The sequence below is a fragment of the Platichthys flesus genome, chromosome 6 (genome assembly GCF_949316205.1).
Source record: "Platichthys flesus chromosome 6, fPlaFle2.1, whole genome shotgun sequence".
NCBI lineage: Eukaryota > Metazoa > Chordata > Actinopteri > Pleuronectiformes > Pleuronectidae > Platichthys > Platichthys flesus.
Genome location: NC_084950.1, coordinates 3050168 through 3062226, shown reverse-complemented (window position 1 = coordinate 3062226; position 12059 = coordinate 3050168). Strand labels below are relative to the sequence as shown.

The following is a 12059-nucleotide window of genomic DNA, read 5'->3' as shown; positions in this document are numbered from 1 at the left end:
TAATGTTATTCCCTTAAATCATTGTGGCGTGTAATGTCAACGATTTCAGCTCCAAAATGTAATTCTCATATACAAAATGCATTTATTAATTTCTCTCAAGGCTTGTCTCATAAAATTAAAACTATATGAAATCTGTATGTTATCATTGGATTTAAAACCGAGATTGCATCAAAGTTATGGGAATATTACAAAACCTGGTGGACGGATGTGGTTTGTGTCAGAAAGGAAACCAGTGGGAATCAAATCCAGGGATTTCTAATTTAAAATATTTATTTGTGACATTTTCACCATTTTCCAAGGAAATAATTCATTTGATGGAAACATCAGTCACATTAAGAGGACTAATATCTCTGAGTGTGTTGATTCGGTGCAGCTTGATTTAAGGACACGCTTGATGTGATCATCTGCACAAGTCGTTGCAGTACCACTTTTCACCTGAGGAAGCTGAAGCGGCGCTGTTTGAAACGACGGCCTCTGTGCAGCACTTCCTCGCCGCTGTCTTCTTCTTCTTCTTCTTCTTTTTCTTCCTCTTCTTCTGGTCTTCTTCTTCTTCGTTTCCTCCAGCTCACAACAACAAACACACACCCGCTGTCTTACTGGTGCCGGTGGAAACTTGATGGTTCTTCCCGAAGCGGAACACTAAGTGTGGAACCGGCGGAACCAGCGGAACCAGTGACTTGTGTCAGCCGGGAGTTGAAGAGCTGCTGAACTGGAGCCTGCAGGATGTGGGACAGTGAGTATCAGTGCGAGTGGTTGCCACATGTCACTGGTTTGAGTCCAGTTAAACCAGTAGAGTCTTCCACTCTGGCTGTAGGGTTGCTTTAGAAGTTAAAGAAAACAACGTGTGTCTTGGTTTCCTGTTAAATACACGTAGCACCGCTGTGTGGAGGAAACAGTCATCTTAATTAATCCCTAATTAACCTTTACACTAGCTTTTCTACTCATTAATCATATATATACACTTACAAAGGTCATAATGACTCAAAGACAACTGTATTCAGCCAAAAGGCAATTTGGTTCATTAATGGGACAGAAAACAAGACTCAGTTTTCCAAACAGCCAATAAAACAAGAACACAATAAAACCCCACAACAGAGATTTTCAGTTGTGTTGAGTAAAAATGCCATATCTTGTTTAAATAACTAAAAGTTTGATTAAATGAATCATACATCCACATGGCAGAGAGAATCGAACACCTGATCTGAACCCCGGTGAGAACCAAACCACAGAGGTGGCGTTGCACCGATGTCATGTGACCGGAGCGGCTCCTTCCTGGTGTGAACAACCTTAGAGCCAGTGACAGGAAGAGAATCAGTATATCTGTCATTTCATTGGTTTTAAAAGGTTTTCTCTTCCTGTTTTGGTGACCGGTGAACCACCACACTTATTGTGATTAAATTGTCAGCTGGCAGGGGACAGACGTGGACTCAGGACAAAGAGAGACTCCTCCTGGATATAGACTGAAGAGAACAAATCGTAATTACCATCGTCGCCCCTCGAAAAACTTTTATGGAAAACGGTTGAGTGGTTTTAGTGAAATCCTGCAAACAAACAAACAAATGCAGACGAAAAGAAAACAAGATAATCAACACAAAAGTAGCTTTTCACTTTAATGTATGAAAACCTGGACACAGTTCAATTACTTAAAGAATATGAAGGACACAGGATTATCAAGCAAAAGTACATTAACATTTAATCCAAACACACAATCAACAATTAGAATAATAAGACAAAAAAACGACGACATAACTTAAACATAATAACATGTTTTAGTGTTTTATAGACTTAGAGGAGGAGAAAGGTCTAAAGTAGTAAGAATCTTATAATTTACCAAAACACTAAATGAAAAATCAATTGATGAATTTGTGATAAAACGCAACCATTAGTATTTTAAAATACTCTCTATCATATAACAGCTGTTCACATACTGTAAAGAGAAATCACCCTCCATTAACTTATATATATATATATATATATATATATATATATATATATATACGTGTTCTTTCTCCTCCTTGTGTTCGACAATAGACATTGATTGGCATTCACACTTCATTAAAAGGCCTTCAGCTGTAATTGATGGAGTAGAATGTCACTCAGAAGAGAGTGTACCTCTGCCAAGGCCCAGCAGTCCCTTTGAATTCAATCAGGCTGCAGCAATTTACTCTCACTTATAGATATCAGTCCCATAAATAAGCCTCTTCAACAGGATCTATGGATTATTTCCTGTGAAATTATTCAAAATGTCAAAAAACTTTGCAGAAAGTGAGAAACACCCTGCGACCATCCATTTGTCTGGATTCTCACCAAAATGAAAATGTTTTGTCTTTGCCAATAATCAATGAAAATCTGTTCCGTTGTCTTTTTTTAATTCTTCTGATAAACAAACAAGACCAGGAAAGTCCTCACCTGTTTTAATTCTCCTGAACACCCAGGAACCAGGGCTGAGCTTGTGATGTAGTCGCTTCACCGGTCCGCCCCCCCCACCCCCACCCCCCCAGCCTGGGTGACTGCCTACTGAGGTCTGAGGTCAGTCTTTGGTCACAGCGATGGACGACGACACTCCCACCCTGAAACCCAGACGCATCCAGAATCAGAACGTGGTCCATCGCCTCGAGAGGCGCAGGATCTGCTCGGGCCGACCGGGAGCCCAGTGGTACAGAGTGCGCTGCTTCCACCAAAACCTCTTCCCCAACTTCACTGTGGTCAACGTGGAGAAGCCGCCCTGCTTCCTCAGGAAGTTTTCACCTGATGGACGCTGCTTCATCGCCTTCTCCTCTGACCAGACGTCTCTGGAGGTAAGAGGAGAGAAACCACCCTGTTACATCTGCATCTTCGTTCTTCTCACAGATTTCCCTTTAAAAAAAAGATAGTTTGGCTCTTAAAATATCACATAAGATAGACTTGGAACAGATTTGAGACACCTGATATACCCGAAGACAACAGATGAACTCCCTCTTCCAGATATATGAATACCAAGGCTGTCAGGCTGCTCAGGACCTGCTGCGAGGTCAAGAGGGAGAGACTCTTCTAACAGCCAATGACCAGCGCTCCCTCAACATCCGAGGCCGTCTCTTTGAGCGCTTCTTCTCCCTCCTCCATGTCACTAACGTGGCCTCGAATGGAGAACACCTGAACAGGGAGTGCAGCCTCTTCACGGACGACTGCCGGTTTGTTATCGTCGGCTCGGCCGTGTACGTCCCAGAGGAGCCGCCGCCATATTTCTTTGAGGTAGTGACACCTTCAAACTTCCAAAACACTACAAATGTACCTCCCCAGTTTGGCTCAGTTCGCCTCTTTCATCCATATGTTGTCTCCCTCCAGGTTTATCGTAACAACGAGTCTGTGACTCCGAATCCCCGCTCTCCTCTGGAGGACTACTCCCTCCACATCATCGACCTCCACACCGGCAGGCTCTGTGACACCAGGTCCTTCAAGTGCGACAAAATAATCCTGTCCCACAACCAGGGGCTCTACCTCTACAGGAACATCCTGGCTGTGCTGTCGGTCCAGCAGCAGACCATACACGTGTTCCAGGTGAGCAGAAAGGGATTTCATGTGTATTTAAAATGTAAAACCAGTTTGAACTCAGTTATGAAGTTTATTTCTCTGTCTCTTTTCCAACCAGGTGACTCCAGAGGGAACGTTCCTGGACGTGAGGACCATCGGGCGTTTCTGTTACGAGGACGACCTCCTGACTCTCTCAGCTGTTTACACCGAGGCTCAGGCGGAGAGCCAGCCGGGCTTCCCCCGCCTGTACACCGACAAAACCATCAACTCCCTGAAGCACAGGCTGCTGGTCTACCTGTGGAGGAGGGCCGAGCAGGACGGCAGCGCCACCGCCAAGAGGAGGTACCATTACTGTCCTCCTGTCACTTACTTTGTCGACTTTGTCTCTGCTGTTGAACCCATTTATTGTTGTATTAGTCCTCTTTCAGATGGATTGTGGGTCTTGATTAAGTCTGTGTGTCTGCAACAGAGTTCGATTCACAGCTTCACAACACCACAAACAGTTGACTTCTTAAAGTTTCTCCTTCTTTGGCTCGATTCCTTTTGACATAGAGAAAAAAAACTATTGAGCCAAAATGCATCACTGCAAATCCTGTGAGAACGTTCCCTGTTTATTGGTCTGATGTTTTTCTGAGGGTGGGGGGGGGGGGGGGGGCAGAGAGTAAACACAAGAAGAAGGCCCCTTAGTCCAGATGAGACCATGGTTCATTCTGCACTCTGCTGCTAATGCTGTGTAAGATGCTACAGTGTGTGTGAGGTGCCTTGTAAAGGACACCTGGTAAACCCCTCCACGCTCTCGTTGTGGTTATTTTAGTCAGCACCAGTTTGCAATTACCGTGTTCACAGCTGCTCAAACCAGTCCCACCGAGGGGGAAACAAATCAGAGGCATATTTAACTCAAATCTGTCTAAAACGATCAGGTGACAAACACCTTTCAGAAATCACAGCAGCTTGTATCAGTGAGTCCTCAAGGTTCTTCTGATTCTCTGCTACATTCATCTGGACCGGGTCTGTCTGCAGGAGCAAGCAGAGCTGCAGCAGTGTTGTAAATGTGAAGAGACGTTTTACTGCAGCTCACTTTATTAAGTCTGTGCAATAATTCCGACCTTGTTAAAAGCAGGGAGACTCATTAGGAGCTCTCCACGCTGCGTCCACCCGGCAGCTGTACAGCTCTATCAACAAAGTCCCTCTCAGAACATGTTTACGAGCTGGAGACGAGCTGGAGAAGAGCTGGACGCTTTCAAATGTCATTCACCAGATGTTCTTTCACTACATGAGGAATTCTGTCAAGCATATTACTCATTGAACCTCGTTTTTCATATGATTTTATCCTGTAAATGCAGTTTAGTATTAATGTTTCTTATTTCATTTCTTTCTAAGGGTTTATATTATGGTTAGTTTACCAACGTTTAAATCCTGCTCCTTTGGCTTGAAAAATACAAATTAATCAATGATCACAAAAGCATTAATATGTTGTATGATGTACACAATTTCTTACTTTTGTAAACATTGTGAGATTCAACATTTTTCTCAGAGAATAATTCAAGGATCTCGGTGAAAACATCAGACATATTTAGAAGATATTAAAGATGTGTGAACTATGGTGCAGATCCAAATACAAATCCTGATCTAGTGAATTCAAATGTGGTTTCATGAAGGGATTGTTGGGACCTGGTGGTTTCAGCTGAGAATGTTTCTAGTCTCATAAAAGACATGTAGGTGTTAGTAAGAATTTCTTAGATCTGGAACTAAGGATTATTTCTTTAATATTCACTTTACTGCCATAAAAAAAATCACCAAATCCTCTCATCTGACAAACTGCAGCCAGACTTTTTGCTCTTTTGGCTCAAAAAACAACATTTAATTAAAAATCTTCTGTTAATTGGCAAATGATTTGATAGGGTCATTTGATTTGAGTTAGTTGTTGATGACCGGAGCTTTTCAGTCCACGTCCCTGTCGTGCAGATGTCTGATATTCACGTATTGATCTGTTCTGTGCTGTCGTCAGGTTCTTCCAGTTCTTTGATCAGCTGAGGCGGTTGAGGATGTGGAAGATGCAGCTGCTGGATGAGCATCACCTCTTCATTAAATACACCAGCGAAGACGTGGTCACACTCCGAGTGACCGACCCCTCGCAGGTAGGTGCACGCACACACACACACACACACACACACACACACACACACACACACACACACACACACACACACACATTCCTCCCCCTGCTCTCTTTGTCGCTCGCCCCTGCCTCCTCTCCGGTCTTTTGTTGCTCACGCTGTATAAAAGGGAATTCCTCCTTCAGGTCTCCAAGGACACGAGTCTCCTACACATTCTCCTCGCTCCTGTTTCCTGGTGACACCAAGTAGATCTAATTAATGTTCAGGTTATTAAAATGAAACCTCTGCTCTCTGACATGCTCGCTGATTAGCTATTTTCATTTCAGCAATGAAGAATAGAAAACCATATAACTCTGTCATTATATGAAAACGCAAAAGACTTAAATACCTGGTTGTAAGAGAATAAACTGTTATTGTTATTCATTATGCAGACCAGGGAGGGTTGTGTTGTGTTTAGTGACGATAAATACAAGAAGAGAATATGACAAAATGTTAAGACTTAGCTTCCCCCCCTCCCCCCCTCCCACTTCTCTCTCTCTTAGCCGTCGTTCTTTGTCGTGTACAACATGGTGTCCACAGAGGTGCTGGCCGTCTTTGAGAACACCTCCGACCAGCTGCTGGAGCTGTTTGAGAACTTCTGCGACCTCTTCAGAAACGCCACGCTGCACAGCCAGGCCGTCCAGTTCCCCTGCTCCGCTTCGTCCAACAACTACGCCCGGCAGGTCCAGAGGAGGTACGCACAGGAGAAGAACCCCCCCCCCGTTCTGTCTAGGAGACATATCGGATGAGCAGAATTGGCCAAAGGGCGTCTCGCACCTACACATTGATGCTAGTTACAGGTTTCAAGCTCTATTTGTTTTCATTCAGAGGTGGAAAAGGCCTAAAGCCTATGAAACCACATTTAAATCCTCTAGATCCAGATTATTATTTGGATTTGTTCGAAATTGCAAACACTCTTTAAAACCAAATGCCCTAGTGAGTCCATCCAGAGCCACACCTAAATTAAATGGGTTCTTCCCTGACCATTTCACATCAACCCAGTTTGGTGGTAATCCGTCCCGTATCTTTTCCATAATCCTGCTAATAACCAAACAAGCTTACAGGTAATAAAGGAGGTAATAATGTTCTCCTGACCAAACTATCTTCACTCCAGCTTCACCGTGCTTGTGCTGGCAAAGCAGAGCCGGGCGCTTGTATCTGAGTGAAAGGAGAAAACACAACCTCCACCTGATGTTGTGCAGCCAAATGTCAGGAAGGATTTGAAGATGGTGGATAGAAGGAAGCAGATCAGCAGCGGTCGCCTCGAGGGGCAGGAAGCAGTTTCAGGACTTAATCTGGATATAGAAGCGAGGCACTAAGACAGTCAGTGCGGCTGCAGGAGCTGTGATTGAATCTGGTGGCTCGACTCGCCGGCCCAGACGACACAATCCTCAGTGGGAGGTGAGGAGAGAGGAGCAGAGAGAGGAGGGGTGGGGAGGAGGAGGAGGAGGAGGAGGAGGAAGGAGGAGACAATAAAGGAGAGTTTGAACGAGGAGAGGAGAAACTGAAGGTACTTTGAGGAAACTAAATTTGTCGTTTATATGAGTTGAGCCCAGTTCACAGAGAGAAAGAGGCTCAAGTGTAAAACTAGATGAGAGGCCATTTAATACATCTGGATTTAGAACTTAAAGGACTGAAGAGTGAAGGGAGAGCAGAGGAGGAGAGGGAGACCATTCAGTCTATTGAGGACTCTCTGAGTAAATATCAAATGTATTTATTTTAGCTGTTTTATAGACGTCTACTGAAACGGAGGTTTTTAACTCACTGCTCAGACCTGGTGTGATCCGAGTTCAGAGCCGTCCTCTTGTCATTAGAACCGGGTCTGAACCGGGTCTGAACCGGGTCTGAACCGGGTCTGGTATCTGAGGATCCCAGGAGCACTTCTGAGTGAAGTCGAGGATCTCTACACGGAGGCCACATGTCTCATGGAGCTGCTCGTTCTCTAATGAATCTCCCTGCTGCCTCTTCATTCTGTTTGGCTGACGTCCCGCCGTCTGTCTCTGCCTCAGATTTAAGGACACCATAGTGAACGCCAAATACGGAGGCCACACGGAGGCGGTGCGGCGGCTGCTGGGTCAGCTGCCCATCAGCGCTCAGTCCTACAGCAGCAGCCCTTACCTCGACCTCTCCCTCTTCAGCTACGACGACAAGTGGGTGTCGGTGATGGAGAGGCCCAAGACCTGCGGGGACCACCCCATCAGGTAGGGCCTCCATCAGGGGAACCAGCTTCCGAATCACAGCAGACGATTCCAAAGTCAATGAATAGAGCTGTTCACAATACAAAATGACACCAGGGCAGTAAATTAATGAGTTTTCGATATTGTTGACAATTTATTTCTGTTAATTTCTTTGATTTTGATGATATTTTTTTATTATCTTCTCTCAAATGTGTGGTAGAAGCTGCAGGATGAGAGATTTACTGAAAGTTAATGACACATTGATCCGTAGAGAGAGCGATCATCAGTTGCTGCTTCAGTCTCAGACATAAAAAGACAAAATAAAAGAACAGCAACATGGACGTCTGTCACTGCCAACAGAAACCACCAGACCTCCGTGTGACCGCTCCGTCTGCTCCTCTCTCCTCCTCTCTCCTCCACCAGGTTCTACGCTCGGGACTCCGGCCTGCTGAAGTTTAAGATCCAGGCGGGGCTGCTGGGCCGGCCGGTGAATCACGCGGTGCGGCGCCTGGTGGCCTTCACCTTCCACCCCTTCGAACCGTTTGCCATCTCTGTCCAGCGCACCAACGCAGAGTACGTGGTGAACTTCCACATGAGGCACGTCTGTGCGTGAGGAGCTGGTGTGTGCGTTTGTGTGTGTGTGTGTGTGTGTGTGGTTGTGAGACAGACAGAGACGTAGACCCTGAGGAGTCGTACTGGGAAGCAAATGGGAGGACTGTTGGGCTTCTGTTAGCATCTACTGGTGACAATACAGCAAACACTTCCACCATCAGGAGGCACAAAGCGTCGCCCTCTCCTCCTCCTTCTCCTCCTCCACCTCCTCCTCCTCCTCCTCCTCCTCCTCCTCCAGAGAACTCAGCGGTCCCTCTCCTTTTAGAAACCGCTGCTTCCTCTCTTCTTTCCCCTTCCATCACCCAGTGGTCACTCCACCTCCGCCCCTCCTCCCCATCTGCAAGCAGGCGGCAATTCTGCCTTTCCCTTCTCCCACTTCCTCCACAGAACAAAGAGGGACCTGTGGGGAGGAGAAGCTGGAATAAGTGTAAATGGAAATGTAGAGCGAGTGATTGATGTGCGAGGGAGGAGGGAGCCGTAGGTAGCTGAACGACCAGGAGAAACCAAAGGTGTTTTTTTTTCTTTTTTTTTGAAAGCTGTGCATTCATATCAGAATTGCTTTTCAATGTACAATGAACTTGCTTTTTTTTCTCACATCGATGTGGAAAGAGGCGATTTTATATTGTTTTAACCCCATTTTTTTTACCTTTTTATTGTTTGTATATATTTTATGCCAATAAAATTGTCTAAATTCTGCACACCCGGTTTCTTTCTGCTGACTCCTTGAATCCCGGCTCTGCCTGAAGTAGAATTCTTATTATTTCTTCTTCCCAAGTCTAAATATTGATTAGTCTTTAATTTGTCTTAAAACATTTACACATATTCTGTGTTTTCACTTTACCAAGGATGGGAGAATTTAATATGCACATGTGAGCTGGAACGAATTGTGTTATATTCTAAAACAGGTACAGGAATTTTCCCATCATACCTTGCATATCGCCTATATATGTGTTAACCAGCTGTGCAGACATTGGACAATGATTTGAGTGTGAGGCTCTGATTTCCTCCTGAGGCCTGATCCCTGCAGTCTGTTCCCCGGCTGCGTCCACGATCATAGCGGTGAGATTTCATATCAAGTCCATCTGCTGTACGGACCAAAGCCCAACATCTGTCTGGCTCATATGTGTTAATAAAAACACGTCAGCACCTATAGACAAATCTACATGTATCCATATTGATCAACAACACCCCCCCCACACACACACACCCCTCCAATCCAATCCTGACCATGTGAACGTGAGGTTGCTAATAAAGAACCATGTTTGCACCAGGCAGCTGCAGGGAGGTCAGGGTGGTATGGACAGCAGGTGTTGAGGGATTAAGTGTTCTCCAAGCCTCTGGTTACACACCACAGTGGACCTGGGGTGTGTGTGTGTCTGTGTGTGTGTGAGAGAGAGAGAGAGAGGAACACAGGGTTTAGAGGGAAGAAGGTATTCAGGAATGAAATGATGATGGAGAGATGAAAGAAGGTGGTTGATGAAGTGGGACAGAGGGAGGTGGAGGTGGAGGTGTGTGGGGGGGGTCCATCTGCATTTTGTAGCTGGTTCCATTTCTTCTGTTGCACAGTGAACACACTACCTGGTGAAGGAAGCCTAAGGAGGCCGTGGTATGTCATTGTCATTGTGGTGTGTTTGTGTTAAGCTGGTGTGTGGTGACAACATGCTGTGATAATCAACTAATTGCAGGAAGGCGCACACACACAGCAGGCACACAACCCTGCACCCAGGACCACATTGTGTGTCCACGCTTCTGTTCCTCTCGTGTCCCGGGGTTGTCGTCGCTCTGCACAGAACGTGTGTGTTTCTCCTCAGTGGGTTCGATGCTGGACTCCAGAGCCACAGAAAGCAGATTCAACACGAACCCGATGACAGCACTTCTGGTGGGATATGAAATATGAAATATGAAATATGAAATATGCTTCCTCTGTCTTCACGTAAACCTGGAGCCTTCTGCCTGACCTTGGTTGCTACGGAAACATAACCACTCTCTGCTTGGTAACCTAGTCTTTTCTAATTGCTGTTGTCCTGGCAACAGCGCAACCGATGTAATCTAGAAAAGGCCACGATCCTGTGGAAAGTGTTTTCTGAGAGACACACACAGACACACACACAAACACACACACACACACACACATTTAATCATTCAGGCCAGCATCACCTGAGAGCGTCCACAAACTGTGGGTCTCACCGAGGGTCTGGCCTCCGCTCTGCTGTCGGTGGAGAGACACTGACACACACACAGACACACACAGAGACACACAGACACACACAGAAACACACACAGACACACTGAAACACACACAGACACACTGAAACACACACAGACACACACAGAAACACACACAGACACACTGAAACACACACAGACACACTGAGACACACACAGAGACACTGAAACACACACAGACACACAGAGACACAAACAGACACACACAGATACACACAGAGACACACAAGGACACACACAGACACACACACAGACACACAGACACACAGAGACACACTGAAACACACACAGACACACACAGACACACAGAGACACACACAGACTCATAGACACACAGAGACACACTGAAACACACACACAGACACACACAGAGACACTCACAGACACACTGACACACACAGACACACACACAGACACACACACTGACACAGACACACACAGACACACACAGAGACACACACAGATACACAAGGACACACACACAGAGACACACTGAAACACACACATACACACACAGAGTCACACACAGACACACACAGAGACACACAGAGACAAAGTTTCATAAATGATTCAAAGAAACACACAAAATCTAACAAAAGACGAAGCTGGATTGATCTGTCCAAAAATCCAAGAGTCTCCCTACCCTGTCTAGTGCCCCTGAGCAAGGCACCTTACTCCCCCAACATCTGCTCCCCGAGCGCCGTACATGGTCGCTCACTGCTCTGTGTGTCCTGCACCAGATGGGTTAAATGCAGAGGTTGAATTTGCCTGCCATTGCATGGGTGTGTTGTGCATGTCTGTGCATGTGTTTGGTATGAATAAACATATCTTAATTATATGGTGTAAATATTAATCTAAATGTAATGGATCCAGCAGTAACCTTAATGTAATAGATTTGAAACAGTAAAACAAATCCAGATAAATCTTTTGAATTGTAAGCTTAAGTAAAAACAAGTTAAAAAAAATATTGCACTATAAAGTTATGGATATTAGTTTTAAAAACAACTGCTGATATAATAGTATTCTTTTATTTATCTGTTTCCTTTCTAATGTATTAGCCGTTGGTTTGAAAAAGACACGTCTTGTCTTCGGGCTCGATTCGCTCAAGGTGAAGATGAAGAATAACAGATAATAAAACAGATAAATTTCATTTTAGGGAACCTGAGGTAAATGGGATTTTGTTCGTGCTCCTCACGCTCCTGAAAGCATGAAACTCGTCATGTGATCTTTCAAGAAACTCTCCGGCTCATCCCAGATAATCCTCCGACTCTTTATCATGAGCCCATATATGAAGGAACTGATATTAACTCCATCGACAACAGAAATCATCAAGTATTCGTGTAACTAATGTGAACAGAAGCTAATCAATGTGCACAAG

General features: G+C 45.1%; 1 protein-coding gene across 1 annotated transcript; it reads left to right on the top strand.

Moving 5' to 3' along the window:
* Positions 1 to 2501: 2501 nt before the first annotated feature.
* det1 (DET1 partner of COP1 E3 ubiquitin ligase) lies at positions 2502 to 9153 on the top strand (the record flags this gene model as incomplete). Its single annotated transcript, XM_062390676.1, is given in 8 exon segments — positions 2502 to 2798; positions 2965 to 3231; positions 3325 to 3537; positions 3629 to 3852; positions 5519 to 5648; positions 6170 to 6360; positions 7676 to 7867; positions 8267 to 9153. Coding segments are annotated over 8 exon segments (1656 nt in total). The 3' UTR covers positions 8457 to 9153.
* Positions 9154 to 12059: the final 2906 nt, after the last annotated feature.